This window comes from Saccopteryx leptura, chromosome 1 (genome assembly GCF_036850995.1).
Source record: "Saccopteryx leptura isolate mSacLep1 chromosome 1, mSacLep1_pri_phased_curated, whole genome shotgun sequence".
In the NCBI taxonomy this organism is placed as follows: domain Eukaryota; kingdom Metazoa; phylum Chordata; class Mammalia; order Chiroptera; family Emballonuridae; genus Saccopteryx; species Saccopteryx leptura.
Genome location: NC_089503.1, coordinates 392,117,240 through 392,140,388, shown reverse-complemented (window position 1 = coordinate 392,140,388; position 23,149 = coordinate 392,117,240). Strand labels below are relative to the sequence as shown.

Genomic DNA, 23,149 nt, shown 5'->3' with positions numbered 1-23,149 from the left:
GGCACTTCTGAGTCCAATGACTGACCTGTCCAGCTCCCCAACCCCTCTCACCTGTGCCCCTCTTAGGGGAGGGTCTCATGCTATGTAGGGTTCACTCTCATACTGACATAAATAAAAGCAGATTGGTCTAAATTGCTTCACAGTTATTAAAGTATTTTCCCCTTCACCTCACTTACCCCGAAAGCCACACAACAAGAAGTACAGCGCGTCAAGGTGCGATATCCCCGCCCCTAACACTCAGCAGCGGGGGCGGGGAGGCGTCGGCCGGGGAGGAATAGGGTCCTCGTTTCTAGTGCAGAGAGATGGGGACGCTGTGAGTCACGGGGGAGGCTTCAACCCTGTGGAAGCTCCGATAAGCCCGGGCTCCGAAGCAGCAAGAAGTGAATCCAGGCTGGAAGGCGCTGTGGGCCGATGGGGGTCACACCTGGCTGGGGGGCGGGGCAACCAGACGAGAGAAAAAGTAACTTGCTCAAGGTCCCTCGGCACGGAACCAGGGGTCTCCTCTCCCCCGGCCCCCTCTTCTCTCCGTCACGGGGGCTTCTCAAGGAAAATCCTGAGTCAGGGAGTGGAAGGAGGCCCAGGGCAGCCCAGGGACCCCTCAGAGGGCAGGGGTGGGACAGCGTTAGGATCGGGGCGGAAAGGACTCGAGGAGGAGGCAGGACCTGTGAAGGTGGGAGGGGGCAGGCCAGGGGGAGGAGGGAGAGGCAGAAGTGAAAATAGAGTGGGGGGTGTTGTGAGAACGGTCTGAGGGGCCTGGCAGGTTGGGGCAGAGCTGGGAGTGAGAGTCTGATGGTGGAGGAGCCCAGGGTTCGCGGAGGCACCGAGGGAGTCCGGCTGGGGGAGCCCCGGCCCCGGAGAGGCAGGAACGGGGTGGGGGGTGCAGACAGGGGAGAGTCCCAGGAACCGGGCACACCCTGGCGCGTGGTGGCTGAAGGCTAGAGAGAGTTTCAGGGTGAGGGCCGGTTAGAGCCCCGGGGTGGGGGCCAGGGGACGGGCTATCACTGAGCCGGGTGCCTGCCCTTCCTGTCCTGCTCTCCTGCCTTGGCCCTCAGAGGGCCGCCTGGTGGTTCTCACTCTGCTTCCAGGGACCCAGGGATGGAGCCTCTAAATTTGCCGGGCTTGAGGGTCATGCTGCCCTTTGTCCTTCCCAGGGAAGGTGCTGAGAGACTTGGAATATAAGACAGATGAGTGTCCAGAGGGTTTTCTGGATTAACCTCTCCCCACAGGGATTGTGACAGTCCTTCAGTGCCCCTGGGGGGGCGGGGGGAGCAGACCAGCACAGCTCATAATTCTGGGTCTTGAGAGAGAACAGTGCAGAATTAAGAAAACAGACTCATTAAGAAAAAGGATGGGACCAGGAGGCCTCTTGAATGCTGATGGCAATATCCCAGTGCCCCATAGTCCCAGTTTGCTTTATTATATAGCCATGTGCAAATCAAGGAAGTCCTTGATACAAAGTTACACACCTGAGGCTAAAACAGGAACTCTCCCAAAGCATAAACAGGAATCCCCCCACCAGGCATAAGTGAAATCAACCAACATCTGAACAAACAAAGAGTCAGAGGAAGGGCATGTAAATTGCTTCCAGCAACTTAAGGAAGCAAGTGGAGTGGGTGCAAATACTCAGCATCACAGCCAATATGGAGGTGGAGGGGGGAGAACTTAGCCTTTTGCTAAGCCTCGAATCTACAATGGCTTTTTGCCGCTTGCAGTCTATTACATATCCTTTTTTATTTTTAAAGATTCTATTTATTGATTTTACAGAGAGAGGAGGAAGAGAGAAGGGGGAGGAATGAGAAGTGTCAGCTCGTGGTTGCTTTACTTTAGTGGTTCATTGATTGCTTGTCGTGTGTGCCTTGACCAGGCAAGTCCAGGATTTCGAACTGGTGACCTCAGCGTTCCAGGTCGATGCTTGATCCACTGTGCCACCACAGGTCAGGCCATATCCTCTTTTATTTTTAATTTGTGTGCTGTGATTTTCACTCATCTGATTTCCTAGTTTCCCAGATTCTAATTTGGAGGCAGACTGAAAAAATACAGAATAAACACAAAATTAATATAGCCAGTGCTAACAGATACCCAAACATTCTAATACATTACAGGAATTAAAGCCTTTAAGCAAATTCTTAGCCAATAGAACAGGCTCTATAAGAGTCTTTGCTGTTTTGAATGTCCTTAACATGTTCACCAAGTCCATGCTGACACATCATCATTCCACATCCCTGCAAATGCAACCCAACCCCAGTTCAGTCCATTGAGAGCTGTCACAAGGAGCAGGAGTCCAGGAAAAGTCTACATGGCACTGGAATTGTCACATTTCTATACTTTGCAGCTCACATCCAAGTCCCAATGACCGCTGCTTCTAGCTGATAACGATTCAAGTAACTGGAAAAGCCATCTGCAGTATGTGTGAAGACAGAGCTTCCGTTCTCTTTAAACTGGAGAGGAGAACCCAGGGGGCCTTTCTCTGGAGCTGTACAGCCGTGGGGTGGTGAGGAGAACCTTGGGATACACTATGCTGGGTGGCAGAGGTAAATTCGTAAGAGAAGTTGGCAAAAAGGAGAAAGAGAGCTCTAAGTTAGAATTAAGGCCTGGCCGGGTGGTGGCACAGTGGATAGAGCGTCGGACTGGGATGCCGAGGACCCAGGTTCGAGACCCCAGGGTCGCCAGCTTGAACACGGGCTCATCTGGTTTGAGGAAAGGCTCACCAGCTTGGACCCAAGGTCACTGGCTCAAGCAAGGGGTTACTCGGTCTGCTGAAGGCCCGCGGTCAAGACACATATGAGAAAGCAATCAATGAACAACTAAGGTGTTGCAACAAAAAACTGATGATTGATGCTTCTCATCTCTCTCCATTCCTTCTGTCTGTCCCTATCTATCCCTCTCTCTGACTCTCTCTGTCTCTGTAAAAAAAAAAAAAAAAAAAAAAAAGTAGGAATAAAAAAAAGAAAAAGGAACAGCAATAATTTGAGGCTCAAAACCCATAAGCTGTAAAAGTCGCCTACACCCCTTGATAATCAAGGAGGTGACAAGATCAAAATACGGAGATAAATCTTTCTTAGGAGTAACAGCTAAATGAATCCATTCAGTAGGACCTGAATCTTGCCACAACAGTCCCGTTGGAGTGCAACTCGAGGGACAAATTAGTAAGGCAATTGATTCTTCAGGATTTATGCGTTTTAGTTGTGCTTGTTGCAAGGCTTTTTCTACAAGCTGTAAAGCTTGTTGTCCCGCAGCTGTAAGTAGCTGAGGAGAAGCTGGTTCAGCTGAGCCTCTAAGAGTATCAAAAAGTGGCTTCAGTTCTCCAGTAGTTAATTTCAAGAAAAGTCTAAGCCAATTAATACCTCCTAATAATTTCTGGAAATCATTTAAAGTTTGCAAATGATCCGTCCTGATTTCTAATTTTTGTGGACGAATTTGTTGTCCCTCAACAATTTGTCCTATTGATAGATAAGAGAAAGGTAAAGATTGCTGTACCTTTTCAGGAGCTATATAAAGTCCTGATTCTTTCAAAGAATATTCTAGTTGTTGCAAAATGGTCAGCACAGTGTCTTTATCTGAATGAGCAATAAGAATATCATCCATATAGTGAATTATGTATGCCTTAGGGTGCTTTCTTCGTACTGGAGAGATAGCTTGAGCAATGTATTTTTGGCACGAGGTAGGACTGTTAGCCATACCTTGAGGCAAAACTCTCCACTGGTATTGCTCCATGGGAGCCTGGAAATTAAGTGAAGGAACACTGAATGCAAAACGTTTGCAATCATGAGGGCTTAAAGGAATAGTGAAAAAGCAATCCTTCAAGTCAGTAATTACAAGGTAATAATTCTATGGAATGGCAGTAGGAGAAGGGAGTCCTAGCTGGAGAGGACCCATAATTTCCACTCTTATTTCTCTCAAAACTTATAATAGCCTCCAGTTTCCTGATTTCTTTTTAATGACAAATATAGGCATATTCCATGGACTATTAGAAGGTTCAATGTGCCCAAGCTGTAGCTGCTCTTGTACCAATCAAGCAGCTGCCCTAAGTTTCTCCTGAGAAAGGGGCCATTGGTCTACCCATACAGGATCATCTGACTTCCAAGTAATTGGGTCTGCACAATGCATTATTGGGGTAGCAGGAGCTACCAAGGCCCCTATGCTAAATTTTGATATCCTAATCCACACCTTCTGGTATTGGGTGCCATTTCTATGGGGGTGAGAATTCCCCGCTATTCTTTCCCTAGTCCCTTAGTGGGCAAAAATTCCCGATCAAGCATCTGAGTGCCAACTAAACTATTAGGGCTGACAAGCAACGCCACCATATTTTTCAAAGCATCTCTACCCCACAAATTAACTGGCCATCCAGGGAGCACATAAGGCTGAAAAGAATCCAGAATGACCTTCTTTATCTTTCCATGGTAAAAAACTAGAGCTTTGCTGAGGGGATTTACTCTGCCCTATACCTTGTAATTCTGTGGCTGCTGCATGAGTGGGCCAGGAAGGAGGCCAATGTAGCTTAGTAATAACAGATACATCAGCTCCAGTATCTAAAAGTCCTTTAAATTTACGCCCTTATAATGTTAGTTCCATTTCAGGGCGTTCCTGACCTACTTTTTGAATCCAATAGGCAGCATCAGTGGAGCCAAATTCTCGATTCTCTCGGGGTCCCTTTTGCAGGGTTTGGCCTTATCTTAAAAGAGGTAAAAGGATTAATTGAGCAATTTTCATGTCTGGGGAGATAGTGACTATATTCCCTAGAGTGTGAGCCATTACTTTAAATTCCCCTGTATAATCCGAGTCTATTACTCCAGGAAAACAAAAAAATTCTCTCATAATTAAACTACTTCTGCTTAATAAGAGTCCTACTGTGTTACTGGGAAGTGGCCCAAAAATTCCAGTGGGTATAGCTTGAGGTCCCATCTCTGGAGTTAATACGAGTTGGGAGGTGGGACTGAGGTGTGGGGCATTGAGAGTTATAAACCAGCCCGGGCTGTGGTGGCACTCAGAGCATCAATCTGAAACACTGAGGTCACCAGTACAGAGCCCTATGTCATCAGGTCGAGCCTGGAGTCACTGGTTCAATCCATGGTCAAGACACGTGTGAGGAGCAATCAATGGGTGCACGACTCAGTGGAGCAACAAGTTGATGCTTCTCTCTCCCTCCCTCTCCCCCGTCTTCTCTCTCAGAAAAAGGAGAAGAGTTAGAATCCATGAGAAGGTGAAGTTTGGATACAGTGACAATAGACCACAGGACTAAGGACAGCAGGTGGCGAGGAGAGATGGGGCTGGAAACAAAGAGGGTGCCAGGGTGGGGGCACAGGGGGCTGCGTACCCCAGAGCCACAGGAGCGGCCCGTCCAGGCCCCAGTGCTCCACCCGCAGCTGTAGACGTCATCTGCCGAGGGCACGAAGGGCAGGGAGTGAAACCTCTGGAATCTGAACTCCGTGCTGGGCAGGAAGATGGTCTCGGCCCTGCCTTCCGTTACCGGCTGTCCATTGCGCAGCCAGGTGACCCTGAGCTCGGGCAGGAAGAACTTGTCCGCGTGGCAGATGAGGGTGTTGGGCTGGCCCAGCTCCACGGGCTCCTTGGGGAACACAGTCACCTCGGGGGGCTCTGAGTGGGGACAGTGGGGACTCTCTCAGGGCCTGCTGAGTCTACAGCCTTCTGCTGCATCCCAAAGGTCCCTCAGGCCCGATATTCTCCAGGTGAGGGGCCACCTCTCTCAGGCCTGCCCTTTCCCTCCCCACCTGGCTCCCAGGTCAGAGTCACAGCATCCTCCGCTCCTGACCTGGCTCCGTCAGCCCCACCTCTTTCTCAAATAAGAAGAAAATTCTGGTGCTGGCCAGTGGGCACAGTGGTGGACCGTCAGCCTGACCTGTGGATGTCTGTGTGGCCAGTAGCCACGGCCACCATCACAGACGCCTGGCCCATGCAGGTTCGCATTGGATTCGGACAGTCGGTAATGAAACAATGGAGCCAAGAGCTGGTGGGCCATAGTCTTTAATCCTACCTAGTAACCGGCGGGCAAGTAAAAACACACACTGGGCTCCAAAACCCACTCATTCAGTGCTCACAAAGCCACTGACTTATCCAAGTTTCCTAGAATCAAAGGTTTCTAGCTCAGCAGACTTATTCACCTATGTTCCCCATCTCCTTCCTTCTCCCTGCACAAACTCTGCACAAACTAGCTTCTCCCTCAGCACTCTGCCATCTTGGCTGCTTCTCCTGGCCTCCTCCATGTGGCCTTTCTCTGCTCTTCTCTCTGCTCTCTCTTGTCTAATGCTAATCTCAGGAACCCAGAGAGAGCAAGCTCCCGGTCTGCCCCATTGTATAGTGTAGAAATCAAAACCTTTAATACAATATACAAACAAGGAAGTATCTGATACAAAGTCACTTATCTGAGACATGATGGGATTGCACCACCCCACATCAAAAAGGGTGGGAAAGGCTTAGTCCCAATACCAAGCCCCAGGCTACAAGGATCCTGCCTGCCCACAGCCTGCCCCCAACACACATTAATATCACCTGGGCAACGGGCTTCCATGTGGGCACTGTCATCTTTAACAAAGTGAGCATAATATATTTTATCTGCCCAACAATGTCCCAGTTTCCATTCCTAGTCAGGGCACACAGGAGAAGTGTCCATCGGCTTCTCCACCCCTTCCCCTCTCGCTTCTCTTTGTCTCTCTCCATCTCCTGCAGCCATGGCTCGATTAGAGCTAGTTGGCCCCGGGCACTGAGGATGGTTCCATGGCCTCCGCCTCAGGCACTAAGGAGAGCTCAGTTGCTGAGCAATGAAGCAATGCAGGAGATGAGCAGAGCGTCACCCCCTAGTGGGCTTTCTGGTGGATCCCGGTTCCGGGCACATGTGAAAGTCTGTCTGCCTCCCCTCCTCTCAGTGCATTAAAAAAACCAAAACAAAATAAACCCTCTTCTGGTGGCCTGAGTGCTCTGCTTTGTGGACCCAATACTTATCCATTCACGGGGGGACTCATCACAGGTGGGCATCTGGGTCCCCCTTCTCCGTGCAGACAGAAGCTCTCCCCCTCACCTTCACCCCCACCCCGCAGCTCAGCTGTAGAGCAACAAGCAAGGGCCGGTGGTACCGTTGGTGGCCCTGGTGCAGTTGGACCGTTGGATCAGGGTGTCCAAGTTCTTTCTCGCCATGACGATGTCCGCAATCCCCCTGCGCGCGTCGTAGTCGAAGGCGTGGATGAACTCCGGCAGATGCCAGACGGTCTACTTGTCCAGGTCCACGTGGAACTGCTCGTCCCCGTCGAATTCGAACACGTGCTCCCCGGAGGGACTGCGCGTCTGCACGAACTCGGCATACGTCGTCACGTGGTCCGCTGCGTGACGTGCAGGGAGGGAGGGTGAGGATGGTGGACAAGCAGGGGAAGTTAACGGAACACAGAAATCAAGGGGACAAAGGAGGGTTATTGGGGACACAAAGGGATGACCCAGGACACGAGGAAGGCAGAATGAAACACAGGAACAGGAGAGGAAAACAATAGGGAACTCACTTCCTGAAAAGTCAGTGGCTTCTCTTGTACAGAGGACCCTAAGCATTCACTGCTAGGAGGGAACTGACCTGAGGTTCCGGTGACATCACACCTTTGCTCCTTGTCCTTTCCTGGGTCACCTTGGATCAAGCTCTTTCTGAATTCCCAGTAGCTGGTCTCCAGCCCCAGGAGAGACAGCTGCTGCCGTGTTTCTGTGCTGGGGGGGGGGGGGGGGCAACGTCAGGCAACGTCAGTGTTGCCTTTTGGTTTGTTTCATTACGTTTTTTAATTACAGTGATCTTGCAGCAAAGTATGTGAAGATCTGTAAAGAATTTATAAGCCTTGGCTGGATAGCTCAGTTGGTTACAGCGTCAACCCAAAGCCCAGAGGTCGCTGATTTGATCCCCGGTCAGGGCACCTGCAGGAACAGACCGATGTTCCTCTCTCTCTCTCTCTCTGTCTCTCTCCCTCCTTCTCTCTCTAAAATCAATAAAATAAATATTAAAGAAATGAACTTATGAGGTAGGGTTTGGATCCGCGACATGGCCCATCTGCAATCTGCTCCGGTCTGTTCAGCTCTCAGGAGGGGGTAGGTCTGACCGTGTCAGGAGGAGGCGGGGTGACCCTGGTCAGCAGAAGGGACAGGGAAGGGAGACTCCCGAGCGCAGGCGGAGTTGAAGCCGCAGGAACGAAAGGGTGACCTCTCGGAGCAGGCCGGAAGGTCGGACAAACCACAATAAGGACTGGACGTTTTATCCCAAAGACTTGAACAAGAGCTCGCATTTACTGAGCACTTACTCTGCCGAACACTGTCCTAGAAAAACAAACAGACAAAACCCCACAACATTGCAAACTCACTGCGTCCTGAGCATCGCTCTGTGGGGTGGGTCTCATTTCTCTCCATGTAACAGAGGAGGACACGAGGCACAGAGAGGTTAGGGAACCCGCCCCAAGCGGCAGCGCAGCCCGTGAGCCCCGGGGGCGGGCCCTGAACCGCCATCGCGTCCCGGAGCCGTGGCGGGTGGGCAGCGGAGAACCACGGGGCTGGGGTGTCAGGAAGGGGCAGAGGGGGAGTTTAGAGAGCAGGGGCCCCTCCGTCCCAGCAGGCGAGGACAGGGGTTTGGGATGGAGAGCGGCGACACGGAAGCAGAGACACGGATCATCCTGGAAGTCTGAGCATCCGCGACCAGTGAGCGCCCCCCGGCCGAGGGGCAGGTGCGCAGGACACTCCAGCAGGGCTGGGAGCAGAGGCAGCTCTGAGACACTCGGTGTGACGCCCCCCGGGGTCTTTGCTGCCACCTGGTGAACATGTGCGTGACCGTGACGTCCTCCTGAATCTCCGGGCGTGTCCGCGCACCCTCCACCCCTGGGCTGTTTCCTCGCCTTCTCGCCTCCCTGTGCTCCACCCACCTGGGAACACGAGCTTCGTCTCCTGTGACCTGAGGCATCGTCCCCGCTCCCGGGCCCCTGGGACACCTTCTCTGTCCTCTCCTCCTCATCTGCACGCTGTTTCCCGGCGACCTCACCCCCTCCTCCCGAGGGGACAGCTGCATCCAGACGACCCGTCCGTCCAGACCTCACTCCAAAGTCCCAGCCTGTCTCCAGCTACCAAGGACAACGTCCCACAGGCCCCTGGCACCCAGCGCACATCCAGGAAGGAACCTGTCCTCCCAAACGTGTCCCTCTGCGACTTCTCTGTTTGTGTCACAAGCACTCACACAGAACTCGTGAATGTGCCGGACGCAGACGAGGGAGATGGTCGTCACCCTGTACAGATGAGGAAACTGAGGCTCAGAGACCCTCGGTAAGGGCTCTACGGTAAACCAGTGGGGGCAGCGCCAGGGTGACTGAAGTACCGCCCTTCTCCGGGTCCTCTGAGCCGGAGCCTGTGACCTGCCGGGTCTCTGCCCCTCGCTCCCTCCTCATTGCTCCTCCGTCGGGCCCCTTAGCCTTCCTCCCTCCTGTCTCTCCCGTCGGGTCCCCAGCGGGCTGCGCTGTCACAATCGCTTCTCACTCGCCTTCCCTCCACAGTCTCATTTCTGTCTGGTTCATCCACCCCCACACTGCAGCTGCCAGGGAGACTCTTTTCATCTTATTATAGTGAGAAGCAAGGAGGCAGACAGACTCCCGTATGTGCCCGACCGGGATCCACCCGGCATGCCCACCAGGGGCGATGCTCTGCCCATCTGGGGTGTTGCTCCATTGAGGCCAGAGCCATTATAGTGCCTGAGGTGGAGGCCATGGAGCCATCCTCAGTGCCCGGGGCCAACTTTGCTCCAATGGAGCCTTGGTTGCAGGAGGGGAAGAGAGAGACAGAGGAAGGAGAGGGGGAAGGGTGGAGAAGCAGATGGGTGTTTCTCCTGTGTGCCCTGACCAGGAATTGAACCCGGGACATCCACAAGCTGGGCTGATGCTCTACTGCCACAGCCAGCTTGGCAAGGGGGTGCCCGCTGCAGGACTTAAGAAAAAACACACAAGACACAACATAGAGAAAAGATGGGTCCAGGGGACTCCCAGCTTCTAGGACTGAGAGCCCAGATCTCTGCAGCCTCATCAACTCTGCAGCCTGTATTTATTGGTCTCTTTACTCATCAACAACATTAGCAGAGCCTGGGTTCAGGTGCAGAGAAGGATGATTAACTAATAGCTTTCAGGCGTGTAAGGAAAAGACCATAGGGATCAGCTGTTTCCTTAAACAATCTTATCAGTGCTTGCAGGGACAGCGTTCTGCCCCCACAGGACTTGGCGTTCCAAAGTCCACACCAAAGACTTGTCTCAGGACCACAGTCTATTCCCGGCCATTTTCCTACACTCTCCCACTGAGCAAACCAGCTGGGGCCGAGAGACTCTTTAGAAAATAATTTTGATCGTGTTGCTCATTACCCTTGAGGTTTAGAGTCCTGTGCAGGGTCTACAAGACCCCTGTAGAGCCCTTGTTACCTCTGCAAGTCACCTCCCTCACTCACCCTACCTTGAACTCTGGGCTCAACTTAGAGCTAAAGATGGACCTTCACAGACTCTCCCATGGTGCCCTCGCCACAGGGCCTTGGCACATGCTGTCCTCTCTGCCCAGAATATCCTCGTTCTCCCATCAGCAAATCCTACAGAGTCTCCAGGAACAACGTGTTACCTCCCCTATACAGTCCGTCCATCCCCTGTGACACACACACGCACACACATACACTCACACACACACAGACACACGCACACTCACCTTTCAAGAGACCTCCCTGAGCTAACTGCGCTGGGCCTTCTCCACTCAGCCGCTCTCGTCTCCTGCGTCTCAGCGTGGCTTCTCCATCACGCTGCCGTTCTGCTCATGGGCCTCGGGGGACTCTCCCAGTGGGCAGCCAGGCTGAGGACTCCCAGCGTCAGTTCACCCTGAAGCACCTCCTTCCTGCTCAGTGTCGCCCCCTGGTGCACACCTGTGTCCCCCAGCTCCCTAGTGAGACAAGGACTGCGTCTGGTTCTTTACAGCCTTAACCCGCCCAGCGACCCGACCCGGGAAGCAGCTGAAATACACGCACAAACAATGATTACACCGCCTCCTGGCGCTTGTGTTCACCCAGGAACCCAGCACAGATTCCGACAGCCGGCTTCCCTGCCCTGCCCTGGGGGCTGGCAGGCCCAGGAGCTGAGGTTTGGAAGGGTCTGTCATCAGCTGTGCTAAATGTAGGTAACTAACCATTCCTGGTTTTCCCAGAGCTGAGGCCCTTCCCAGGACATGGGACTTATAGCAACACAGCTGGGGAAACCCCAGGAAAGTGGGACGAGTGGTCGTGCGTGCCATGAATGGGAGACATCATCATCCCGCTGGCCGTGTAGGGGACAGTGGAGCTAGCCTACCCCAGACAGTGACCACTGCCCGGTCCCCACGCCTGCCGCCTCACACACGTCACCTCGTGGTTCTCATCACATCTAATTCCTGGTCATTAGGAGCTATGACACCCACTAATAGAAAACAGAAGTTCACAGACGTATATGAACTTGGCCTGAATCATTGGTTCCAGGGTCCATTTTTTCATGCTCTGTCGTGTTGTCTCTGGGGTCCACCACCAGCTTCCTCCCATCCGGCCCCACCCCTCCGGCCAGCAGACCTCCCTCCCCGAGGACCAGGACTGTCCCCTCAGCCTAAGGTGGCCAAGAGAACAGCTTCCTGTGCCAGTGAGATGAACCAATCATCCTTCGCAGATCTCACGTATTTGTGTGTTCTTGTATACCAAGTCTGTGTTGAAACGTAATATTTCTCACGTGTGTTTGCTACATGAAGCTATTGCTAATCTTATCAGTTAAGGTGATATTTGGCCCTGGCCGGTTAGCTCAGTGGATTAAGACCGTGGTCCAGGAACGACATGGTTGCAGGTTTGATCCCAGGTGAGCGCGCACACTGAGAGGCAACCAATGAGTGCACGACTGTGTGGACCAACACATGAGTGCATCCCCTCCCCCCTTCCTTTCTCTGTCTCTCTGTAAATGAATCAATAAACTAAAACAAGCCCTGGCTGAACAGCTTGGTTGGTTGGAGCGTCATCCCCAAGTGTGGGGGTTGCCGGTTTGATTCCTAAAAGAAGGTCAATGTTCCTCTCTCTCTCTCTCTCTCAAAAAAAAAAAAAAAAAAAAAGAGAAAAAAAGAAAAGAAAACCTAATGTTTGATTTGAGGAGGCTGGAGGAGAAAATGGATTCTCCAGGGATAAGAATGTTTGTCAGATGCCCATTTGAAAAAAAAAAAAGTGTTTCTAAAGAAATCCTCTCTCAGTGGCCACTGTCAGACCTCAGTCTGTTGCTATGGTAATTCCTGAAACTCCGTGAATGGGTCAGTCAATAAGTACTTTCTCCTTTCGGCACCTGCCACGTATGCGTGGGAACCGCCTTCCCCGCGGAGGCAGGTGGTGGAGACACTGAGCTCCTCCGCAGACGGTGGTGACCCGGCCTCCCGCCCCGTCTGCACGACTCAGCCTGAGATGCTGCAAAAAGGAGACAGTTTCACAATGTCCCTCATCTTTCTTCTTCTTCCTCTCTCCCCTCTCTCTTCTCCCCCCCCCCCCCTCCTCTCTCATGCAGTTTTCCTGGTTTTCCGGGCTTGTTGGTATGCTTTTCGCTCCCAGTGAGCCCAGGGAAATGAGCGCTGAGAGGTTCCTCGCAGGTGATACAATAGTTACAGAGGCCGGAAGTCCTCGTGCAGAGTGAACCTCGGCGCTCTGATGGGAGGGAGAACCATGGCTGTGCTTCTAGGTTCTTGATTTGAGAAGGAACAACGTTGCCAACCCCGCTCGGGCTCCTGTATCAGATTTCCGGCTGCGCCCACTGCCTTCCCTAAGGGACTCTCCTGTGTGGCCCCCAGTCCCCCAGGGTCTGGTCAGTGACCTGCTGCTGAGACCGGCCAGGAACCTGTGCTCAGACTCCCTTAAACTTCTGCACCCTGTTCTGGACCTGATCCCACCCCGGGGCCCCAGACCCCCGGTCTGCTGTCCTTGAGTCCGTCTCCTGCCCCGCGAGCTGAGCCCCGGGGTCCGGCTCTTCCGTCCCTGGCGCTGGGCGCACACGGACCCGCGGAGCCCCGCGGAGACTCCACCAGCGCTGTGTCCAGGAGGAGAGACTGAGCGCGGGAAGGACTGATGGGGGGACCTGGGCGGGGAGGCTGGTTCAGAGCGCAGCCGAGAGTGGGAGCGGAGGTGCGGGCTCACTCAGAGTCGGCGCAGACCAAACACGGGGACCTTGTTTCCACGGAGCCGGGGAAGCCGAGGGGGAGGGAGAAAGCCGGGACGGACACTGGCGCTGGCTGAGCTCCTGCTGCCGCCAGGGGGTTTGAGGGCACTTCTGCTCACCTCTGTCAGCCCACACAGCACGCCCCCCACACAGGCGTGGCTGTCCCTGTGTGAGAGAAGAGGACACTCTCACAGGATGCGGAAGGTCCTAGACCCAGTGACACAGGATGGGGCTGACTTCAGTTTATATTCTTCCTTCTCTACCACAAGTTTTTGGGCTATGTTCTAGATCAGGGGTCCCCAAACTACGGCCCGCGGGCCACATGCGGCCCCCTGAGGCCATTTATCCGGCCCCCACCGCAGTTCTGGAAGGGGCACCTCTTTCATTGGTGGTCGGTGAGAGGAGCATAGTTCCCATTGAAATACTGGTCAGTTTGTTGATTTAAATTTACTTGTTATTTTAAATATTGTATTTGTTCTCATTTGTTTTTTTTTACTTTAAAATAAGATATGTGCAGTGTGCATAGGGATTTGTTCATAGTTTTTTTTATAGTCTGGCCCTCCAACGGTCTGAGGGACAGTGAACTGGCCCCCTGTGTAAAAAGTTTGGGGACCCCTGTTCTAGATCAGGGGTCAGGAAACTTTTTGGCTGAGAGAGCCATGAATGCCACATATTTTAAAATGTAATTCCATGAGAGCCATACAACAACCCGTGTACATTATGCATTATTCAATAAAAATTTGGTGTTGTCCCAGAGGACAGCTGTGATTGGCTCCAGCCACCCGCAACCATGAACATGAGTGGTAGGAAACGAATGGATTGTAATACATGAGAATGTTTTATATTTTTAACGTTATTATCTTTTTATTAAAGATTTGTCTGGGAGCCAGATGCAGCCATCAAAAGAGCCACATCTGGCTCGCGAGCCACAAGTTCCCGACCCCTGTTCTAGATATAAGCAAGAAAGGGATTCAGCTATGAAACTTAAAAAAATCCAGATATGGTTAACTCCACCAATCTGAGCCAAAGAATAAGGCTGGACACACACACACACGTGCACAGAATGAAAATTCTCAACATACAGGAAAACTGGGAAAATACAAAGAACACCTGAACACCCGCAGCATCGATTCAGCCCCCGTCAAGATCCTGCCTATTCGTTTCAGCTGAGTTTGTGCATCTGAACGTGTTTCAAAACACACACATCACGTCACTTCATCTCTAATACTTCAGCATAACCATGTCCTGCTACATAACCAGAGCACCATAACCACACTGAACAAAACTGGGGAAAAAATTCCTAGTATCACTTCCCAGTCCATATTTAAATGTTCCTGGTTGGCTCAGATATTGTCTTTATATCTGTGTTCTCCCGAAGATGCTGCCAGGAATCACCACTAATTGGATTGTACTGTGTCTTATGTCTCTTTTAACCTCTCCCCACAAAACCATTTCTTTTTTTTTTTTTTTTAGCACTTTTTTTTTAAGAAGGGTGAGTTTGTTTTTGTTTGTTTTTTTTATTTTCTAAAGATTTTATTTATTCATTATAGAGAGGAGGGAGGGAGGGAGGGGGAGGGAGAGAGGGGGAGAGAGAGAGAGAGAGAGAGAGAGAGAGAGAGAAAGAAGGGGGGAGGAGCAGGAAGCATCAACTCCCATATGTGCCTTGACCAGGCAAGCCCAGGGTTTTGAACCGGCAACCTCAGTGTTTCCAGGTTGACACTTTATCCACTGTGCCACCACAGGTCAAAACCATTTCTTACACTGCCTTTTTATTTTTTTATTTTTATTTTTGCACATGAGAGAGAGATGAGAAGCATCAACTTGTAGTTGTGGCACCTTGGTTGTTCACTGACTGCTTCTCATACGTGCCTTAACGGGGGGGGGAGGGGGCTCAAGCCAAGCCAGTGACCCCCTTGCTCAAGCCAGTGACCTTTGGGCTTCAAACCAGTGACCATGGTTCATGTTGATGATCCCGCACTCAAGCCAGATGAGCCCGCGTTCAAGCCTGTGACCTCAGTGTTTCAAACCTGAGACCTCAGTCTCCCTGGTCGAGTTTCTGTCCACTGAGTCACCAGCAGTCAGGACTTACATTGCCCTTTGAAAGAGGCCAGGCCCACTCTCTCATACAATGTCCCACATTCTGAATCTGTGTGATGTTTCTAATGGTCTCACTGGACTTACTCCTCGATCTCAGGTATTCTGTATGAACTAGAACTGTGACCCACAGGCCTGATCAGATTCAGATGAGAGGCTCTGACAATAACGTCACAGGTGATGTGTGGACTTCTCCTCCATCTCCCCCGGAAGCATGGGGTGACTGTCCTGTTGTCCCATTATTGATGAGCCCAAGCTGATCACTAAGTTGAGGTGGTGACAACCAGGTCTCTCTCCTCTGTAAAGATATTTTTCTCCCTTTTGTCAACAGCAAACGATGTCAGGGCATGAGACTTGGGCATAATGTGACTCTCTGGCTCCCATTATCTGTTCTCCTAATGGTTCTGGGATCTACAATGTCTCCCCTGACCATGATCACATTAGAGTGCATTTATTAGCTGGCTGTCATCTAAAGCAGGGGTCTCAAACTCGCGGCCTGCAGGCCGCATGCGGCCCGCCGAACAATTTTGTGTGGCCCGCAGACTAATCCACGAAGTTCAAAATATTTTGGATAAAATTAAGTAAGCCTAGGGGCCTACTTGTATTTTTCATTTCTCAAGCATCCTAGCTAGATATTAGCTTAGTTAACAGCAGTTGTGGCCTGATCAGGCGGTGGCGCAGTGGATAGAGCGTCGGACTGGGATGCAGAGGACCCAGGTTCGAGACCCCGAGGTCGCCAGCTTGAGCGTGAGCTCATCTGGTTTGAGCAAAGCTCACAAGCTTGGATCCAAGATTGCTGGCTCAAGCAAGGGGTTACTCGGTCAGCTGTAGCCCCACGGTCAAGGCACATATGAGAAAGCAAGCAATGAACAACTAAGGTGTCACAAAGTGCAATGAAAAACTGATGATTGATGCTTCTCATCTCTCCATTCCTGTCTGTCTGTCCCTGTCTATCCCTCCTTCTGACTCTTTGTCTCTGTAAAAAAACAAACAAACAACAAACAACAGCAGTTGTGATGCGAACTACAGTTTCTGGTCGTTTTGTGACACTGAGTAAACTGCATGTACGATTGTGCTTGTTGTACTGATTTTTTTTGTTTTCAACTGCAGTGAGAAAAGTGTTGCGTAACAGTTGCCTTTTGTAGACCTAGTGCGGCCCCCGATCGGCTGTGATCTTGCTCTGCGGCCCACATGCTGAGTTGAGTTTGAGACCCCTGCTCTAAAGTGAAGAACTTTTCACGGGAACTATATTGCTGGGGACTGAAAAATCAGCAGGGTATTTTGCAGTTTGGACAGAGGTACTGGGAGCTGGCTGTCAGCTGACAGTCCGCCCAGCCCCCACCTCACCTGCCTGACCGATTTGCAGAGGGCTGTGATTCAGAGCTCGTCCTGCCCGCCACGTCCCCCGGAAGGACTGGAAGGAAGTTACCAAGGTTGTGTGCGTTCACTATTGGTGAGGGGTTTTCTGCACCTGGTGGTTTTCTTGTGTTGTCTTGGAAATGTGATTGATTTACTAATGGCCCACCTTGTCCAGTAAATAAAGAAGGGTGTTTTCTGAGGGCAGCCATGTTTTGCAGCTCAGCCACAGCAGTCAGTCTCATCCGTGACACGTGCTAGGCTGAGTCCCTGAGCCTGTGCCCCATCCTGGGTCTCAGGGGACAAGCCCTGATCTGACCTGAGCTGGTCCTTAGAGAGAGGAAGGATTGTGGGGGGTGGAGGAAAGGGACAGAGGACAGGGCACATGGCCGGCACCCTGGACAGCACGGACACAGGTGCAGCCGGCACACCAGGCTGGGAAGAGGGGAGGCTGCCCTAATCCTTCCTGGGGATGCCCGAGGCTACATCCCGGCGGTGTGACCATCCGCTCTGCCTGTGCTGGCCGGTCCTGTGTGTGAGATGAGGGGGTGCGGGGTGGGGGTGGGGGTGGGGGGGGGAGAAGACGGCCAAGGACAGAAGCACACGTGGGGTTTGGGCACAGAGGCAGCATGGGTGGGTGTTGGCAGAAATGAGATTGTGACGGAAACCGAGGGGCTAGGACAGGCAGCCGAGGGGTTGCTGAGAGCTCCGGAGGAGGAGGAGGAGGTTCGAGTCCCTGTCCCAGCTCTCACCTCAGCGCATTAGGACTGAGTGTCTCTCCCAGAGCTGAAGTTGAGTTTTCTAGAAATCAGAGCTGAGCTTTTCATTGATAATATTCCTTTATTTTTTACCCTATTTTTTCTTTTTTGTATTTTTCTGAAGTTGGAAACGGGGGAGGCAGTCAGACAGACTCCCGCATGCGCCCGACTGGGATCCACCCGGCACGCCCACCAGGGGGCGATGCTCTGCCCATCCGGGGCGTCGCTCTGTTGCGACCAGAGCCACTCTAGCACCTGAGGCAGAGGCCATGGAGCCATCCCCAGCGCCCGGGCCAACTTTGCTCCAATGGAGCCTTGGCTGCAGGAGGGGAAGAGAGAGACAGAGAGGAAGGAGAGGGGGAGGGGTGGAGAAGCAGATGGGCGCCTCTCCTGTGTGCCCTGGCCGGGAATCAAACCCAGGACTCCCACGGTGTGACCTGGGGATGCAGGGGTTCAATAAAGGGTTCACACACTGGAACTAAGAATGACCACCAGGCTGACGCTCTACCATTGATCCAACCGGCCAGGGCAATTTTTTCTTTTAGGATGTTGCAACCTCTGCTTGATTTTTATTTCTTTGCTTATTATATTCAACATTATTTTGGCCCTGGCCGATTGGCTCAGCGGTAGAGTGTCTACCTGGAGTGTGGAAGTCCCGCGGTTGATTCTTGGCCAGGGCACACAGGAGAAGCGCCCATCTGCTTCTCCCCCTCTCCCCCTCTCCTTCCTCTCTGTCTCTCTCTTCCCCTCCTGCAGCCAAGGCTCCACTGGAGCAAAGTTGGCCCAGGCACTGAGGATGCTCCATGGCTTCTACCTCAGGTGCTGGAATGGCTCTAATAGCAGCAGAGCAACGTCCCAGATGGGCAGAGCATTGTCCCCTGGTGGGCATGCCAGGTGAATCCCAGTCCAGCACATGTGGGAGTCTGTCTCTCTGCCTCCCCACTTCTCACTTTAGATAAATACAAAAAACAACAACATCAACATTATTTTGTATTGCTTTCAGGTGTATATCCCAGTGGTTAGACAATCATACACTTTACAAACTTTCCCCCTGATATTTCCAGTACCCACTGACACCACACGCAGTTATCGCGATATTATTGACTGTATTCCCTATGCTGTACTTTACATCCTCGTGACTATTTTATAACTACCTGTTAGTACTTCTTAATCCCTTCATCTTTCTCTCCCTTCCCCTCCCCCACCCTCCTTCACTCAGTCTGTTCTCTGTGTCTGGTAAGATTCCTTGAAACTCTAGGAAATTGTTCAGCGGTCACTGAGGGACTACCGTGTGCCCAGCCCGACGTCAGGGACACACAGACCAACCAGCTGTGGACCCCACACGGGAGGGGTCCCGTCTGGAGCAGGGTAAAGAGCGACAAACAGCTGGCCAGTGACGTGGTGATGCTCACTGCAGTGGAACCGGACCTGAACAGGCTCCTCTCCGAGCCGATAAGTGGTAGAGAAACCGGGGTGCTGGGAGGCGGGAGGACGGAGGTGTGGGAAGGAACTGGGGGCACCGGAACCTGAAAAAGCCCGAGCCACGCACCGGCCCGGCTGGACGGAGCTGCACCTGCATGTTAGTTCAGAACGGACGGGACGGGTGAGGGACTGGGGCTCCCCGGGAACGGACGTCGCCCGTTAACCACGGGGGCAGGAACAAGCCCTGCTCTGCGCCGTCTCTCTGGAAGCTGACACACTCAATCGCCCCTCCTCACCTGGTCGCCTCAGCACTCACCTTCGATGGCCCCAGCTGGCTGGGGGCCCAGGAGGGTCATCAGGGTGTGGAGTCCCAGGACCATCCCTCCACAGAGGACCATTGCCCTCTGGTGCTTTAACCAAATAAGCCTCAGCTGGGAGCGGGGGTCAAGAAACAACAGAGGAAGAAAGCAGATTCCAGGATGGGGGGGGGGGCTGCTCTAGTCAGCCAATCAGAGAAGCCCCCTGTGTTGACGCTACTGTTGCTGGGGAAGAAAGGAAAGAACCCGGGTCAGAAGAGGAAGGATTCGCTGGGTCCCTGCGCACCTGGGAGGCTCGGTCCACAGGGGAGTCAAACAGAAGTTTCTGTTTGGGGGAGTAGGCGGGGCTTAGATCACTGTTGCTACATCCTCCAAGAAGAAACACTTTGGAGAAAAGGCCATCAGACACCACGCAGCTGAGCTCGGACAAATGCTCCCTCAGCCTTGACCCTGGGCGCAGAGAATCGTACATACTCTCCTTATAAGTTTCTGCAGACAGATTTGGAGCGGAAACATCAATCATATTAAGAAACTTGAAAGGGAAGTCGGGGGATATTCAGTAGAATAAAAAGGCTTTTAACTTGAAGTCATTTCAGAAGACTATTTCATTGCATGAGAGAAACAACGGGGTGATTGTTAGGGACGGTGGTCTACGGAAGAGCAGGAAGGAGCCTCGGTGGGCTGTGCGGAGGGGGCGGAGGTGCGGAGGGGCCTTCCTGTGTCCCCGCAGGTTCCTGGGCACCTTCTCCAGGCTGCCTGGCGCTGACCCGAATCGTCACCTTGCCTCAGGCTTCCTGTTGGGCTCAGCCTATATGGGAGGCATTGGCAGAATTTCGTCCAGTATAAAAAAGTATACATAGCGCCTGACCAGGCGGTGGCGCAGTGGATAGAGCATCGGACAGGAACGTGGAGGAACAAGGTTCAAAGCCCGTGATCCTCAGCTTGAGCACAGGCTCATCCGGCTTCAGCATGGGCTCACCAGCTTGAGTGTGTGGTCGCTGGCTTGAGTGTGGGGTCATAAACAGAACCACATGGTCACTGGTTTGAGCGCCAAAGACCGCTGGTTCGAGCCCAAGGTTGCTGGCTTGAGCAAGGGGTCGCTCACTCTGCTGTAGCCCCCCCACCCCGTCAAGGCACATAAGAGAAAGCAATCAATGAACAACTAAGGTGCCGCAATGAAAAATTAATGCTTCTTATCTCTCTTTTTACCTGTCTGTCCCTCTCTTTGCCTCTGTCAAAAAAAGAAAGAAAGAAAGAAAGAGAAGAGTTTGAACTCTTGCACATCCTCTAAGACGCTTCTCTCCTCCAACACTCCACCCCACAATCAGGGGTTCAATAAAGGGTTCACACACTGGAACTAAGAATGACCACCCCAACCATGTTCATCCCCACCGACAGAGCCCAAGTGAGAGCCCCAGACCCCTGCCCCTCCCACCTCCCTCTCTCACACTCACCACCATCTGCCCTGAATCCACCAGGACTCACCTCGTTCTCTCCTTTCCCTGTCTGTCTCAGTCACCCCTGGTCCCCCAAACATCCTGCACGCTCATCTCCACAGGCTCTGTGCACCCCTACTCTGTCTCCCCTCATACCCCCTCCCCAGCTCCTGAAACCTTCCCACTGTGTCCCCCGGAGGTCTCAGCCCATGATCAGCCAAATCCACACAGTCCTCCCAGGGTGTTCCTGCACCTGCAGCTCTGACAGGGACCTGGGTCTCCCTGAGGACACGGCTCCCTCTGAAGTCCTGCCATGGGGGTGTCTCCCCTCCCACAAACTTGTGCCCTGGACCTGGAGGTGGGTGGGGTCCTTCTCCTCAACTGCTTTGACTTTTCCCCTCTCTCCTCCCTAACATCCCCTAATCCATCATCAGATCAAAGCCCTCACTCCCCTCATTGTAGGTAATCCCTGGGGACCCACAGGCCATCGCCTCATTTCTTTTAGCTCCTGGATCACTGTCACCCTCCCCAGAGTGCCACCTCCTTGGCCTCGGTGATTTCAACATAATCACATGTGGAAGGATGAACAGTGGTCCCCAAAGATGTCCAACCCGAATCCTTGCAGCCTGTGGACAGGTTTCCTTACATGGGAAAGGGACTTGGTGATGTAATGAAGGTTAAGGACCTTAGGACAGGGAGACCATCCTGGATCACCTGGCTGGACAATCACGTCACATAAAACTAAAAGCAGAGAGGTTTCTCTGGCTGGAGTCAGAGATGCTGCAGGAGAGATGAGGGTGAGGGGAGGCAGAGAGGTCCCACGTGGGGGAAGGATTGTGTGTGCTGTGGGGGCCACGTTCCAGGACTGAAGACATCCTCTGGGAGCTCAGGGTGGTTCCAGCTGACACCCAGCAAGGAAACGGGAACTCAGTCCCACATCTGCATGAAGCTGTGTTCAGACAACACAGTGAATGAGCTTGGCAGTGGATTCTTCCAGAGCCCCAGTGAGGGGCAGACACCTGCTGACCCCTTATTCCTAGTCCAGTGAGGACATGTCGGATGTGTAACCTACACAGCCATAAGATAATAAAGGGCTGCTGTTTAAAGCCACTCGGTTTGTGGTCACTTTACAGCAGGGACAGAACACACAGCAGAGGATGCTCAGTCCCTGGCTCCTCACTTCCCTGAGCTCCTCTCCTCCATGACCTTCTGCTCTGCTCTTCCTGGGCCCCCTCCCTTGTCATCCCCTAAACTTGTCATTGCCAATAACCCAGCCCTCCCACAGTCTCCACGCCATGCTTCCCACGCTCTGCCCTCCATCTCCCTACTCACCCCGCAGGGCGGCCTGAGCTCTGGAAACACTGGTGTGATTATTTGATCACATGTGTAATGTAATATCAGCAAACCATTCCTCACAAATGTGCCTGTTTCCCAGGCCCGAGTCCACCCTGTGCTACAGCAACTCCCACAATCCTTTGTGCCCACTGGGATCCCAGGTTGTTATCCAGCCATCTAGTCACCGTCCCTCACCCCTCGATGTCCTCTTCCCTTTTCCTCTCTTGATATTCTTTCCTCCAGTAGGTCACGTGGCAGCGTGAGAATGCACACCCAGACCTCAGCCTGAGGGAGCATAACTGACCGATGGCCCCGCTGCTGTGCTCTCTAATCTGCTGCCCCATTTGCTCTGGGACCTCGCTTCTCACAGGCTCCTTCCTGTCAAAGATGGAGAACAGCAGGGAAACTGAGGCAGGACCATTGCCCCTCTGGAGGCTGACTTAGGCTCCAGGCTCCCTGACACCCTCTCTGAACTTTCCTTACTCTGCCCTGGGTCTGGGACGCCTCCAGCCAACCTTCCTTCTCTCTCTCCATCATTTGGATGACCGCATTGAGCACTTGTAACTTCTAGGACAGGAGTCCCCAAACTATGGCCCGCAGGCCACATGTGGCCCCCTGAGGCCATTTATCCGGCCCCCGCTGCACTTCCGGAAGGGGCACCTGTTTCATTGGTAGTCAGTGAGAGGAGCATAGTTCCCATTGAAATATTGGTCAGTTTGTTGATTGAAATTTACTTGTTCTTTTATTTTAAATATTGTATTTGTTCCCGTTTTGTTTTTTTACTTTAAAATAAGATATGTGCAGTGTGCATAGGGATTTGTTCATAGTTTTTTTTTATAGTCCGGCCCTCCAACAGTCTGAAGGACAGTGAACTGGCCCCCTGTGTAAAAAGTTTGGGGACCCCTGTTCTAGGACATACATGCTCCTGTTGAAATGCACAGTTGGCCCTGGCTGGTTGGCTCAGCGGTAGAGCGTCGGCCTGGTGTGCGGGGGACCCGGGTTCGATTCCCGGCCAGGGCACATAGGAGAAGCGCCCATTTGCTTCTCCACCCCCGCTCCTTCCTCTCTGTCTCTCTCTTCCCCTCTCGCAGCCAAGGCTCCATTGGAGCAAAGATGGCCCGGGCGCTGGGGATGGCTCCTTGGCCTCTGCCCCAGGCGCTACAGTGGCTCTGGGCGCGGCAGAGCGACGCCCCGGAGGGGCAATTCATCGCCCCCTGGTGGGCAGAGCATCGCCCCTGGTG

General features: G+C 52.7%; 1 protein-coding gene across 1 annotated transcript; it reads right to left on the bottom strand.

Annotated features, from left to right (window-relative positions):
• Window positions 1-558: 558 nt before the first annotated feature.
• Window positions 559-19,200, bottom strand: LOC136390892 (RLA class II histocompatibility antigen, DP alpha-1 chain-like). Its single transcript, XM_066362047.1, is given in 7 exon segments — window positions 559-662; window positions 5,315-5,359; window positions 5,362-5,595; window positions 7,089-7,331; window positions 12,577-12,682; window positions 12,925-13,109; window positions 19,137-19,200. Coding segments are annotated over 7 exon segments (981 nt in total).
• Between the last annotated feature and the right edge of the window lie 3,949 nt (window positions 19,201-23,149).